The sequence below is a fragment of the Leptonotus elevatus genome, chromosome 6 (assembly GCF_054856555.1).
Source record: "Leptonotus elevatus isolate MCC_2025b chromosome 6, RoL_Lele_1.0, whole genome shotgun sequence".
In the NCBI taxonomy this organism is placed as follows: domain Eukaryota; kingdom Metazoa; phylum Chordata; class Actinopteri; order Syngnathiformes; family Syngnathidae; genus Leptonotus; species Leptonotus elevatus.
The window spans coordinates 13,783,774-13,797,451 of NC_141244.1; the positions used below are offsets into that span (position 1 = coordinate 13,783,774).

Genomic DNA, 13,678 nt, shown 5'->3' on the forward strand with positions numbered 1-13,678 from the left:
TGTCCTATACTGTAAAGCCGTCGTAAGCTGAAGACCTGCTGGCTAGTTTTGCTGGAATCTTTGTAGTAGTATCTACTTTAAAACCCAAGTCATGTTGTCACATTGGAAGGCCATAAAATAGTTTGGAATGCCTTTCAAATCACTGATAGGAGGAAATTAATATTCTAACACGGGGCCAAAGTTTGGACACACCTGCTCATGCTATTGAATGAACGAAGGGGTCTTTTTGACTTAAAATGTTGACCAGTTTTGTTTTGAAATTGTAAATGCTAGGGTGCTTAAATAAACTGCAATAGTCACCAGATCTGTGAAATATTGAAGCGCTATAGGGAAGTGTTAAATTAAAAAAGACGGTACCTGCAAATACCTGTTGAAACTGTTTATTTTTTTTGAAGTTGTTTTCTGTAGGTGATGACTCTTCCCAACATAAAACAAAAAGTTACAAAATTGTCTATGTCATCAAAATCATTTGTAAGAGACTTCATAAAAAAACAAAACATGAACACATACATATACGTACAGAAGTGACCGTAACATAAAATTGGCAAACTATCGACCCCGTGATATTCAGCATTGGGTGCATGCAACCTGACAATTACTGTAGAATATCTACAAAAGTCCAATTCTTGAATAATAGCAACTAACAACTTCATAAGACCGACAACTCCTGCACATAGCAATGTGTGTGTTGTGTGTGTGTGTGCACAGCACTGAGCACACCAGAGTCCTGACTGTCGCGTGAAGTCGTGGGGAGGTTCACAGTGTCGTACAGCAGGTTCCCGCATCAAAACAGTTTCAAGCAAGACTGTATATTTGGAACATACAAAATAAATTTTATTATCCATTCTCTTCATGTCTACATCTTATTAGAATTGTCAACACACCCAAATTAATTCTAATAATCCTGACAGGTGTAACAATACAATGTTCTGCCAAGTCCAGGTGTCAAAATATAAATGAACGTGAAAAGCAATTTAAATCCTCTTTGTTATTGTTGACATAAAAAGGGGAACCGTGGCGCGGGGGCCACAGTGAGAACTAGGCAGGATGTGGCCATGAGCACACACAAACACGGGACGAGGGGCAATAAGGAGGGGAGGGGGTCCCTCAGGGCTGGGCCCCAGTGGCTGCAGGGACTTGTGTGGCCAGAGTGTTTGGGGCGGAGATGACGGGTGATCCAGCGATGTTCGCCAGCGGCTGTGAGGAGGTCATTGAGCTGATGCCTGGGATACACAAGAAAGCTTGCTTACTCATGTGGGCTCCAACCGCGGGAACTGTACCCCACACTGGGGATCGCGCAACCTACCAGCCATCATACTTGAGGAGCTGACTGGTGTTGAGCTGGCCGCCATCCCTCCAGGAGTGGCCCCCCTTCCCTGATCTCTGATGATGGGATCTAAAATGAAGGTGGAGTTTAGTCAACTAACCCAAGCATTACAGCACCAAAAAAAAAAAGCGCACTAACAGAAGTATGGATGATCCATGGCCTCTTTGGCTGTCAGTCGTGCTTGATGGTCGTAGCGCAGCAGTTTGTCCAGGAAGTCCAGTGCCTCTGTGCTGACCAAGTGCTGGTTCTCACTATGTACAAACCTCTCCCACCTTTTACGAGAGTGTCTAAAGAAGGAAGGGAAAACAATTAAGTCACTTTATATCATAGGAAACCCCGCAGACCACATTGAGCCACCTAATTATGGACCCCCAACTGTGAACCCCTTTTCACACTGCACTCAGGAGACCAAAACGATCATGAGAGAGGCACGAAAACCAGATTTTTGTCGAGTCAGCTAGACGTACTGGGACTCGTCACAAGCATGTTACTAGGTCGCTCAGAGTTCACTGCTGCGTCTGAAATTTTTAACTTTTGTTTTTGAAGCACTTAGCATATTGGTGACAATGTAGAAGCCTAGATTACGTGAAAATGTTCAGTCATTAAGAAAGTGGACAGTAAAACTTGCAACAAAGAATGGACTGAAAAAAATTCCATCTATTTCCCCTCCAACCAACACTCTTAATATGCCAGATGACGAAGCACAGGAATTTATAAGAGACGATTCCTCAAAATTTACACGTAAAAAGAACAAAAATAAATGCACTGAAATAATCATGTCAAGCTGCAAGCAGGATTTGTGCTTCTTCTATGACAAAATGCAACAGTGTGTTCAGAGTGACATGGATTTTGACCTAGACTCACATCTTAGTATGTTGGGGAAGAGCTCAATTGATTTACTCTGGGTTGTTAGTAGATGATACACTCTTTGCCAACAACAATAAACAATAAATACAATTCAAAACCCCTATAATCCATACATTTTTTTTTAAAAGTAATTGTGTAATGTGAGTTTCAAATAATAAAGCCTTTTAGATTGTGGCATAATTACAGCATAACTCCAACTTCAAAAACCCATTCATTTGTTGAATTGATTACTTTAACTTTGTTCTTAAATGAAGAGCAGCAGAACAACTTGGACAACAAATGTAACGCTTTGAGTTGATGACTGAGACCACAGTAGAAACCCGTAAGTCTAAAAGTGGTACAGTTTGCAGTACAACAATAAACAGTCATCCTGGGTGATGATTGCTTTTTCCTGGCAGACAAGAACTAGAAATTCCTGAAAAACACCACTTTGCAAATAACTTCTCATTTCTGTACTGATGTCAAGCACGTTCAAAGGATGAGTAGTTTAACGTGATTTTAGTGTGACTATACAGTGGTTAACTTCTCCATGTAAGAATGTTAAACTGTTAATTAAAACACTATGCATAAAGATGCTAATAAAAAAGATCAAGCTAATTACTTAATAGAAAAAGCTTATAACATGGTGAAGTGATAAATGAGAACGAAGCAACCTCGCATGAGTGGTACCTTGACATACAAGTGCACCAATGCACCACTTTTTCACGTCACGAGCCATCGCTTGGTCACTTTTTTTTTGGCAAGGCAGGAGCTCAGTCACGGAACAAATCATTTTTGCAAAGCAGGCAATGTGGATAATAAAGCAGGGCCCACACAGCTGGAGTGGAAGGGTAAGCTTATGTCTGCTTATTTTGATATTTCTGTCGGCCTATTACAACCTAAAAGTTGAACGGTTAAATGAGAGAAAAGAACATGATTGAATTCTCCACTGACCACAAGAAAGGTACTGGTTTTACTGTATTTAAAATTAGATTGAAGACATACCATTCACATACAATATTTTTTAAGCTAGATTTTTGATATATAATAAATGTAACATAAAAAAAATCTATCATCAATGGGATTGGGAAACTGAAAATGTTTCTATCAGGACGTTCTTTGTCTTACCTTCCCAAAATGTCGTTGAACCGTGGATCCAATTCAATGTTGTACTTGTCAATGTAGTCGTACAGGTCCTCTGTGCCTAGAACTTTTGCAATTCGCACAAGCTGCAAACAAATGCAAAAGTTATCAGATTACAACTAAAATACATTGAAAGTGCCTGCGGGCGTCCTACCTGATCATAGTTGTCGTGACCGTGAAAGAAAGGCTCCTTCCTGAAGATCATGCTGGCTAACATGCAGCCCAAACTCCACATGTCAAGACTGTAATCATACATCTGCACACGGCAAGAGTGGTTATAGTTTGCATTTATCCCCCCCAAAAACCACATAAGACCATAACATCCTTCTCACCTGGTAATCTACCAGTAGTTCAGGTCCTTTGAAGTACCTGGAGGCCACTCGCACGTTGTATTCCTGGTTTGGGTGGTAGAACTCAGCCAAGCCCCAATCGATTAGGCGGAGCTGAACATTTGCAACAAAAGATACAAGAGATGGGTTCAACATATGACACTGAATCTGATGTTGTCACTTCTGCGTCAACGTGAGCCAGTACCTTTCTGTGTTCGTGGTCGATCATTACATTGTGTGGTTTCACATCTCTGTGCATAATGCCCATACTATGGCAGTAATCCAGAGCCTAAATAACAGCAAGGTAACCTGTCAGAATTACATCGACACGGAGCACACAAAAAAACATTACTTACCTTTAAGATTTCATACATGTAAAACCGTATGTCAAAATCAGATAGGGTTTGATACAATTGCTGCAAAACGGAAAAACACACAAGTTAGTGGCTTGTAATCAGTTGAATATTGTGCTCATGAGTGTGATGAAAAGTAAGTCGATGCATACCTTGAAGTCTGTGTTGTTCACATGTTCAAAAACCAGAGCAGGGGTTCGGGACTGGGAAAAAAATGCCAATGAATACATGCACTTCAAGATCGATTAAATATGTCTCATTTCAGCTAGTAGCAATATATTAAGCCATTGTGTGTTTTCATTTTGCCTTTGGCGACACTTTCGAATAGAAGGATAGTTTAAGACAGCGGTGGGCAAACTCGGTCCTTGAGGGCCGGAGTTATGCAGATTTGGGATGTTTCCCTTCTCTAACACAGCTGATCAATCAACAGGATTGTTATCAGGCTTATGCAGAGCGAGCCGGTGAGCTGATCATATAGCATCTGTGTTGGAGAAGGGAAACATCCAAAACCTGCAGTACTCCGGCCTTCGAGGGGCCGAGTGTGCCCACACCCCTGGTTTAAGAGAACATTATCCCGCATAGGTTATTGGAAGTACGCAACAGAACTGCATACTGAAATTTGAGCAATTTTGTCAACAATGGACTCTTTGGCCAGATTTTCAGACATCTTTAATAGATGATCCTGATGGTTGATTAATATTATTGTGTGGTGTTGAGTACTGTATATCAAAAGTTTTCCTCTGATCTGCTCAGAAAATGCTTGGGGCCAACAATCCTAAATGTGAAAATTATTATAATCACAAATCCTTGTGTATGTGGTCAACACAGTCGGCCGATACTGTGACATGAAATGAATCAAGAGCCAATTAACAAGCAAGATGAGAGAAGAAGCGTGCTATTCGTGTTGTTTGTGGTTGTGGATACTGAGACCACACTAACACATTATTATACAACTAAAAACTTTAAAATTTAATGAATTGATAGAGTTTAACCGCCTTAAAATATTGTACAAAGACCATCATGAAATTTTACCAGTCAATATACAAACTGAATTTATTAAAAGGGAAAGAGTACAAATTACGAGGAAGACACTTTTTCCAAACCTAAATATACAACAAAACAAAAAGAACAATGCATTTCAACTCAAGGTGTCCTTCTGTGGAACAAACTGGATTGTAAAACAAAATCTTCTCTTAAGTCTATTCGGGTTTTTTTTTAAAGCATAAAAGCACAATTATTGCAAAAATTTATGTAGCACAAGGACACACAGTTGAATTATTTTGAATTATTTTATTGTAACATCTTGACCGCTCTGTCATTAAATTTTTGTTTTTTGGTACGTTTTTTTTGTTGATCAGGGGCAGACCAAACACTTTTTTACTTATTTCCTTCCTTTTCATTTATTTTTCTTTACTTTGAATATTGCTTTATATTGTCTTTTTTCTTTTGAAAATGAATTAAATTGATTGATTGAACAAATTTCACCACAGTCAAAAGGACGGGAAGAGCTCACAAGTGCAACGTAATTACCAGATAAACAAACATCTAGTTAGTGCCTTGCTTCTACTTTTTTATTACCACTCTTCTTTGTATTTTCTAGCAGTCTGGATAACCAAGGGTAGTGATTCACAACCAGGCTGGCGTGGTAAACGGGAGTGAGAAATCATCAGGGCCCCGCGAGAAAATTAATCAGTTTCCCTTCATTTGCCCCAAAATTTTTTGTTACTTCAAAATATCTTTGTTCATTTATTTATTCCAGTGATGTAGGGTAACAGGCAGAACAATTACATTAAAACATTAGGTGGCAGAAGGTACAAAAAAAACCTGTGGACATTAGACATTAGACTTGTCATGTGTGAGCCACCACGGCAGTCTGTGTGTCGCTCATGTAAAATAAAAAGGTTGACTATCATTTACGTGTCTCTTGTGGCACATTTGTGTGTTTTTGAAATCAGAAGATATTAAATGGCGTCACATAAGCAAATCATACTTTTCCTACACTTTATCATGTATTAAGTTACTTTTTTTAATATTATGTACATTTTATTTATTTATTTATTTATCAGTCTAGATTATTAGTTCAGTGACCATGCATGCTTAGCAATCACGTCAGCACATGACACAAGAAGGCAAGGATTTTTATATTTATAGCCTATAAGTGTTTGCCATAAAGATCCAGTCTAATAATGATTTTACTACTGTGTTGCGTAGTTTATAAATAGATTATAGCGCATTCCAATTTATATACAAACTCAGATGACGTTGCAACGAAAAGGAACACTACTCCGTCGCATACCTCAAACACCTCGTAAATCCATGGGTACACTGCTGTCAGCTTCTTGCACTAGCCATCATATGCTTATCACTTGTGCTCATGTATATGTGATGAGGGCGATATGTACAGTAAGTAACATTTGAACCATTTGCATTAGTAGCCTGGAAATAGGATTAATTTGCTGGTTAGTCGCCATCAAGCACATTTCTGATGTGGGGCAAACAGACAATAGAATGAACTAATCAGCAAAGAGAGGACGTGATGTCAGATAAGTGACTTGTGAAGCGTACGTCTTATTTTGAAATAAATGTTTTCAATGGCGTCAGCTGCAGGGCTTATATTGGCTCTATGTGTTTAATGCTGAATTTTGAACGATATGAGGATGGACTTGTGGCGCCACAGAGTGACGTTGCTCATGAAGAATATGTCACACCAAAAAAAACGAATGATTGCATGGTTTGTTTTGAACTGGACTCAACAGCGGTCAATAGCAGCCTGTCCAAACTACCTTTCTTACCTTCAATAAAGTTGGTGTGGCTTGCGTGAAAATATCAGCGATGCAGTATTTATTATTCCTCTTCATTTGTCATTGACGTTAAGTGTTTCTATATCATATTGTAATAGTTAACTGTTAAATTAAGGACAGTTAATATGTTAAGATGTTGATTAAAACATTGCAAGTCCACTTAATAAAGGTTTTATGATGCCAAAGTTTTGGAAGTTGACAAGTGTCACACAACCCATTGTGGTGAACCTTAAAGGTCCAACAGTACTGAGATGAGTGTGAATACATACCACGGGATCCTTGACAATATCTAAGAGTGAGATGATATTTGGACCACCCCGAAGGTTCTCCAGGATCTTTATTTCTCTCTTGATTTTCTTTTTTTTTACCGGCTTTGAAAGGACAGAAAGGAACAATGATGGAATTACAAAACAGTCACGAGATATTTTGCTATAACGCCAGTCGACATTTTAAGGAGTGCCATACCTTTAGTATTTTGACAACCACTTTTTCATTGTTTGTAATGTTTATAGCTTCAAACACCTCACTATATTTGCCTCGACCGAGTTTTCTGACTAGCTGATAGTCGTCCTGGTTTCTGCAAGGTGACAATGTCAGAATTAATAACACAACCAATTCGAAAATATTTCACAGCGCGTCTTTGCCTTACCCCCACTCAACAACATGGGACTCATAGTCCCAGTATTCCCGAGGCCTCTGTGTGTTTACATCGGGGTAAACTCGAGAGCGGCTTGGAACAGGGCCAGACATATTCTACACAGAATCTTCTTGAAATCTCCTTAAAGACAAACAGCAACAAGGTCATTGAAGTGTAAACTCCCTCAACAAATACAGTCGAAGATTACATCTACATATTTGGAATATTTTTTTCCCTGCGTACAGGATGACACAATACCTGGGAGGTTTCCTCCAGGAAGATGGTGACAGATGAATCGGAATGAGATTGGTTGAGAGGCCTCTAAAGTTCGAGAGCTACGCTGGCAGGCAAATATGACAAAACATATTTTAAAAGCATGGACAGACCCATTTACATAACACAGAGTGACTTTGACAAGTTATCAGGACAAAAAAAGCTAATGTAGATTTTCTCAAATAGAAGTAAATACATTACAAGGCGATAACTTGTAGACTACAATCAGACTTACTGTACCATTAAGTCAATTCACCTGGCTGTTAAATGGGGGCATCAAACCAGTTTAATCAGGACGTACGGGGTTCGATACAGTCATCACTGGGGGCAACAAGCAGACAATACCTCCTGTAATGGGTGGGGGGGAAAAGTAGGTTGATTTGAATCAATGCTGTCAATGAGGCAAACTAAGCTAGCGCACGCCATCCATTTTGGCTAATTCGACTAAATATCTTTGATGTAGCCAAGCAATTCATCCACTCGAATGATGTGATCAGGTGTCAAAAAGCCTCGTGCGGCCAATTTGCCCACTTCACGCTTTAACGAACGAGGCGGTCGCACGCCAAAACCCCTTCGGTCAACGGCCTGCACAAGTGCAATGCAGCTACGGAGCTAACGTTAGCTTAGCCTAGCTTAGCGGGGCAAGCCGGCTAGCTGGCCGGGCTGCTAACAAGTTAGCATTAGCTCGTCAAGTGTAGAGGCAAAAGCCGGTTGCAAGTCATATTTTACGCCACAAGGACGTGAGCCCGACACAATTTCCATTTTTTGGCATCGGAAAAGGCAAACCCCCGATTTGTATGATTATCGTTTATGTTTAGCCGAGCCACAAGCTTCGAAAAAAATTATTTCCTAGAGCTAAAAAGTGCTAAGCTAACAGGCTCATGGGGGGAGTGAATAGCCTGCTTGGATGGCGAGGCGACTGACTGACAACGCCTTAAAAACACACCCCGCGAAGACGAATGTGGCCGCAGAGAGGTAGCGAGACTGCGCTACGTGGTCCCCGCCGCCCTCGAATGTGGAATGGTCAACGGTGGTCACAAACGTACGACGATTCGTGCTCAAATACGATTACCTCTCAGCGTTGCTGGGACATCAATATGGCGATGCTTGGGATCAGGAGCTTAGCTCGGGCGCCGTCGGCGGCAGGGGGCGCTCTCCCTTTTCTTTCCCTCCCAACACTTTTTTGGGGTGGCATATCCGCAACAACAGGTCGTATGGAAGGTGTGCATATTTTCTCTTCACTTGGCTACATTATTAGAATTTTCTACATTGGATAACACACAATGTCTTTAAACCATTATTTCCCAACTTTTAGAGTGGCAAGGAACCAATTTTACCTGTGAAAAATCTCAAGGCACTGCACCAAAAAAAGTCAACAAAAGTTTGAATATTAAAATAATGATAATCTCGCCTTAAATTTCTCCCAGGTTGGATTTCTTAAGGTAAAATGTGGGCCTGTTCAATTTATAACAGAACTTGCAATAAGCCATGATACACAGGTTTTGCCTCTCACTATATGCCACAGGCATATATATAGTAGGGATGTAACGATATCCAAACATTACAATATGATATCATCACGATATGAAGGTCATGATTTGATAGTTATCACGATATTGTGATATTTAAAAAAACGTCACAATATTGTAAAAAATAAAAGAAGCTCATACTAAAAACACAACAAAAACTCAATGTTGTGCTTTTGTACATAACAGCAATGCATATAAACAACCTACAATTTCTAATAACACTTAATTGAATTTCCTCTACATATTGACTCGGTTCACAAGCATTACGTTCCCGTTCATCTGACCATTAACGTGGATTTTAAACATAGAAGGGCCAAAACAAGCCTTGTGCTGTTTTCTTTTTGTTGTGTTGAGCATCCATTCAAATATGAATAAACAAACCTGTTTTGACTAAGTAAGGACTAGAAAGTACAGATATCTGTTTTTAAATGTAGCAGATAAAAGTACAAATTTGATTTCCTACCACTGCTGAATGTCCATCAAGTTACCTGTGAACAAGACCTTTGTTTTAGCAGTGGTTACATCTGTTTACAATAGTGATACTGTAGTGGTAACAAGGAACAATATGAAGTCAGTCTTTAATTTTGTTAAAACGATACTCTAGTGGGGGGAAAACCATTGCCAGGGGCTTTTCCCTGAGATAATGAACCACATATGACCACTTGAGACAAGACATTTAATTGATGCTGTGAATGGAGCTTTGTCAACTTTGCAAGATCTTCTTTGCTCAGTCAAGCCATGCACCGTCAAACAAAGACAATGGAGTCAGGTCCGAATCTCTCATTAAAGGGCAAAGTTCTGCGAGTGGAGAACAACATGCAGAATAAAAAGGCGCAGTTGCCATTCGGAATCCTCACAGTGGCTGCTGGACACCGACATCAACAATGAGGCTGTGAGTTTTCAAATTGAACCTTCTATTCCTGGCTGGAATATTCACTAACATTTGAACTCTTACTATTTTCAGTGTCATATGTTGGCTGATTCTCCTTCCGATTGTGACAGCAGTGCCAATCAGAGGTGAGCCAATATGAACAATTGAACCTTTTAAGAAAGATATATTCATTTGCTGACTTTCTCACAGATTCACTAACTACTTTTTTTTTTTGTAGCACGAAGAGAAAATGTTATAAGCTTTCTGAGTGGTGAGAATATTCATGCCAGATTTGTCACAACACAACATTTGTTGTTATTGCCATGCTTAATGTTATATAGTTTATATTATTCAGTATTGTTTGTAATTCCGACAATAGGCGTGTCAAATAAATTTTAATTTGCGGGCCATTCTTGGCCTAAATTGGATTTCAAGTGGGCCGGACCAGTTTGTTTGTGGCCTAAAAAGCTATAAATAACAACAGGTCAAAAGATGTAATGTTTTTCGGGTGCAAATCTGAAAATATTCCCATTTTTTGATTGTTATTTTATTGCAGAGTAATCAGAAAATACTGAACAAAACTGAGTGCAAAATTTTTGAGTAACAGCCTCATTTCAGAATGTAATTTAAGTGTTTGAAATTGCAAAATCAGCAACAACAGTTAATTTTAGTGAAAAAAAAATTGCCGTTTGTGTTCTGTCCTCACGGGCCAGATTACACCCCTTGATGGGCCGGTTCTGGCCCAGGCACTGTATGTTTGACACCCCTACCCTATAGAACATAATTAACAATAAACATCCATTGTTCATTGCTGTTGTAGATGCCCTCAGCACAACTACGGGAAAGACCAACTATGCAATTATGACAGGTCTGTGACACTAATCAACAGATTTACTCATAAAAAAAAAGAAGTATATATTAAGATTTGTCTTAATAAAAAACAACACATAATAGTTTTTTGTTTTTATTAGTTTGACCTTTGACATGATTTATCTTTCTTTGCAGCACACAAAAACCCTCCAAATGAACCTGAGAAAGGACAAGATTCTCAAGGTACTCTTAATACATTTCTACTGTTTATGGATCAGTAGAGGAAAAAAAAAACTGTATACTTTGATTCACTTAACTTGTGCATTCACTGTTTTCAACATTCATTCTCAGATCTTTCGGACCAATCTTTTGAGAGCGCCAACCAAGATGCAGGTGACGGTAACTATGCTTAAATCTGGACTTCAGATCAAACTATTATTAATTATAATAATATTGCAGAACCTGCTGTATCTGGTGCAAACCTTGGAGGTGAAAGCAAAGGTACAGTTTTCATTATCACAATAGATTCTACCCTGAGGTTGTCAAATCAACATTTTTTGATGCTTCTAAAGACCTTGACAGCGACGAGACGCCTCGCAGACAAATGGGAACGCCACGCGTGAGCAGGCGACCAGATCAAGATCAACAAAGTGGAGAACACGCGGATCTAAACAGTGAGGAGGACGTTACTGATGGTGTAAACGTGCCAAGTGTCGTGTCTACTCCAGGCGGCAGTCTCAAGATGAAAGCATCCGCCGGAGGCGACACGAGCAAAGAACTGGCGGACACGGACAGTTTGGAGACGAGACCTGCCTCGGTTATCGGTTGCAACATTTCCTCAGAAACAAGAGAATTTGTCAGCTCTGAAATACAACCATTTGGTAAGTCAATGTATTTTATTATTATAATTTTTTTAATTTCAATATGTCAGTATTATTTCAACCTTCTTGGTGTTTTATTTGTGTACAAGTTACTTGTCAGTCCAATTTTCTGAATGCAGTGTTGACTGTAATTGTTCCCATCTTCTGTTGACTCATTCGCACCCATCGCTTGACTCACAGTCAGCAGACTAGCTGATGCCAAATGTTACCCAAATTTAGATTTGTATTTATTTAGACCTTTTCAAGGCAAAATGCTCTGAGAATATGTGTGAAAAGTAGACTAATGTACAAAATTGACAACTTTTGTCCATTCATGTTTTGTGTTGTCCTCTTCAGGCCCAGGGTTGCGGGGAGTTGGATCTTCTCCCAGCTGACTTGGGACAAAAGGCAGACTATGCCTTGGGTTCACTCACATGGAGACAGACAAGCATTACTAAAGTGAAACAAAACTGCTAAGTTTTGTCATCTTTTTTTTCCTTCAAAAATGGAAACTGGGCTTTGGTGTTTTTTTTTTTATTATTATTTTTTAATCTTGATAACTTGTATGACAGTAGTCTTTAAAAGTGTACACATTTGGTTGTAGCACAAAAAATAATAATTAAAGAATAATTATTATTTTTTGATTCCTTTCTGTTTTACCTACAAAAGGTTATGTTTTTAAATGTAAGCCAAGAGAAAAATTTAGTTGTTTTTTTATCTAGATAAAAAAAAAATTATGCAGGTTTATGTTTTCAATCATCTTGAAAAAAAAGAGCAAATTGTCTGGAAAAATAAAAGCATAAGGGACAAAATGATGCAAGCTTCACTTTCTTTTCATTTAGTGTCTGTAATAAATGAATTTATATTGTTGCACATATGTATTCTATCATATCAAAATAGCACATGAAAACTAGCAGTACACAACGCAACAATTCATAAAGTTAATGCAATGGAACATGAAATAAGAAAAAACAAACACTTTCATTTCCTGAAGTGTTGAAGTTCACTATACACGTCTGATTGAATTCCATGTAACTCCTACAAAACAAAAGCACATTTATATACCATCAGTTTCTTTTCCGTTCTTAATGACACAATTTAAACTTCACCTGATAGGGAGATTCTGTTATCTCTTCTGGTTGTACATGCCTTTTTGCTGTTAGTTCATTAAAAAATAGGCAAATTAATAACACATTTGCATTAAAACTCATAAGTCAGTCTAATGCTCACCATCCTGCTCTGTCCTTCTCTTGTGGAGGGTCAACAAGTAGAAGACAGAAACCGCAATGAAGACGGTCAAGACGACATCAGAGGCAATAATGCCGACGACGGACTGCATGCTAATAACATAACAAGAGCCACATTCTACCAAACACAAAAACATAACTGAAACATAAAGCAAAACATGATTGTGACTAACATAACACAAATGTACCTTGTTGTCCTCCAGAGCCTGAAAAACATGCTCATGATTAGGGCATTGAACAAATAGCCTACAAGAACGTTTAAAGACGTAGCACAGCACTCACCAAATAGTGAACCCGAAATACAAAATGTGTCCATCATGCTGTATTCAGTTCCATCCATAAAGTGGAAGTTGTCGATCAGCAGCGATGGAGGAAGCGGACGTAGAGAAGAAGTGAGGCTTGCATGTGGACATGTGATTGTATTTGGAGGAGGAGGGAATCCATTAAAGAGAAGTTGCTATTTACGTTTCCTCATTTCACTTATTTTCATGCTTAGTATAGAATATCTGGAAAATGTGAATTTTATTTGTTGCAATAATGGATACACAGACATATATTAAACTGTATATACAATATGTATTTTGTTATTCTGTGACACAAAGGTCATAATGTTGGGAGTAAAAAAGAAAATACAATTGATAAAAAAAATAAA

The 13,678-nt window shown here is 38.7% G+C and overlaps 3 protein-coding genes across 7 annotated transcripts; 1 reads left to right on the top strand and 2 right to left on the bottom strand.

Moving 5' to 3' along the window:
* Window positions 1-364: 364 nt before the first annotated feature.
* On the bottom strand, window positions 365-8,926 carry LOC147172107 (casein kinase II subunit alpha). The gene is made up of 15 exons (XM_086077926.1): window positions 8,782-8,926; window positions 7,966-8,057; window positions 7,695-7,776; window positions 7,449-7,577; window positions 7,265-7,376; window positions 7,069-7,170; window positions 4,151-4,201; window positions 4,002-4,061; window positions 3,851-3,934; window positions 3,649-3,759; window positions 3,471-3,572; window positions 3,302-3,402; window positions 1,466-1,614; window positions 1,307-1,396; window positions 365-1,223 (listed from the first exon to the last, which is right to left on the bottom strand). The coding sequence occupies exons 4-15, from the start codon at window positions 7,547-7,549 to the stop codon at window positions 1,108-1,110; spliced, it is 1,179 nt and encodes a 392-aa protein (XP_085934052.1). The 5' UTR covers window positions 7,550-7,577; window positions 7,695-7,776; window positions 7,966-8,057; window positions 8,782-8,926; the 3' UTR covers window positions 365-1,107.
* LOC147172108 (uncharacterized) lies at window positions 8,037-12,594 on the top strand. 4 transcript variants are annotated; one of them, XM_086077929.1, is made up of 10 exons: window positions 8,037-8,930; window positions 9,970-10,130; window positions 10,203-10,255; window positions 10,348-10,380; window positions 10,930-10,977; window positions 11,115-11,162; window positions 11,271-11,312; window positions 11,379-11,420; window positions 11,492-11,800; window positions 12,137-12,594. In XM_086077929.1, exons 2-10 carry the CDS (start codon window positions 10,123-10,125, stop codon window positions 12,172-12,174), a joined length of 621 nt encoding a protein of 206 aa, XP_085934055.1. In that variant the 5' UTR covers window positions 8,037-8,930; window positions 9,970-10,122; the 3' UTR covers window positions 12,175-12,594. The 4 variants fall into 4 exon arrangements, with proteins under 4 accessions (XP_085934055.1, XP_085934053.1, XP_085934056.1 ...); XM_086077927.1 differs by having other exon boundaries at window positions 10,028-10,130; XM_086077930.1 differs by lacking the exon at window positions 10,348-10,380 and having other exon boundaries at window positions 10,028-10,130.
* tyrobp (transmembrane immune signaling adaptor TYROBP) lies at window positions 11,061-13,393 on the bottom strand. Of its 2 annotated transcripts, none has more exons than XM_086077933.1 (5): window positions 13,309-13,393; window positions 13,215-13,232; window positions 13,010-13,144; window positions 12,889-12,935; window positions 11,061-12,817 (listed from the first exon to the last, which is right to left on the bottom strand). In XM_086077933.1, exons 1-5 carry the CDS (start codon window positions 13,364-13,366, stop codon window positions 12,761-12,763), a joined length of 315 nt encoding a protein of 104 aa, XP_085934059.1. In that variant the 5' UTR covers window positions 13,367-13,393; the 3' UTR covers window positions 11,061-12,760. The 2 variants fall into 2 exon arrangements, with proteins under 2 accessions (XP_085934059.1, XP_085934057.1); XM_086077931.1 differs by having other exon boundaries at window positions 12,884-12,935.
* Window positions 13,394-13,678: the final 285 nt, after the last annotated feature.

Bases quoted from the DNA above. Each gene is read 5' to 3' on its own strand.
- LOC147172107 (XM_086077926.1), bottom strand. From the start codon at position 7,549: ATGTCTGGCCCTGTTCCAAGCCGCTCTCGAGTTTACCCCGATGTAAAC. The intron at 7,377-7,448 runs GTAAGGCAAAGA...GTCACCTTGCAG, and splicing joins TCCCATGTTGTTGAGTGGGG to AAACCAGGACGACTATCAGC. The intron at 3,760-3,850 runs GTACTGGCTCAC...GCAAATGTTCAG, and splicing joins TCGACCACGAACACAGAAAG to CTCCGCCTAATCGATTGGGG.
- LOC147172108 (XM_086077929.1), top strand. The intron at 11,163-11,270 runs GTACTCTTAATA...ATTCATTCTCAG, and splicing joins GAAAGGACAAGATTCTCAAG to ATCTTTCGGACCAATCTTTT. The intron at 11,801-12,136 runs GTAAGTCAATGT...TGTCCTCTTCAG, and splicing joins CTCTGAAATACAACCATTTG to GCCCAGGGTTGCGGGGAGTT.
- tyrobp (XM_086077931.1), bottom strand. From the start codon at position 13,366: ATGGATGGAACTGAATACAGCATGATGGACACATTTTGTATTTCGGGT. The intron at 12,936-13,009 runs GTGAGCATTAGA...ATGAACTAACAG, and splicing joins GAGAAGGACAGAGCAGGATG to CAAAAAGGCATGTACAACCA. The intron at 12,818-12,883 runs GTTTAAATTGTG...TTTGTTTTGTAG, and splicing joins GAATCTCCCTATCAGGTGAA to GAGTTACATGGAATTCAATC.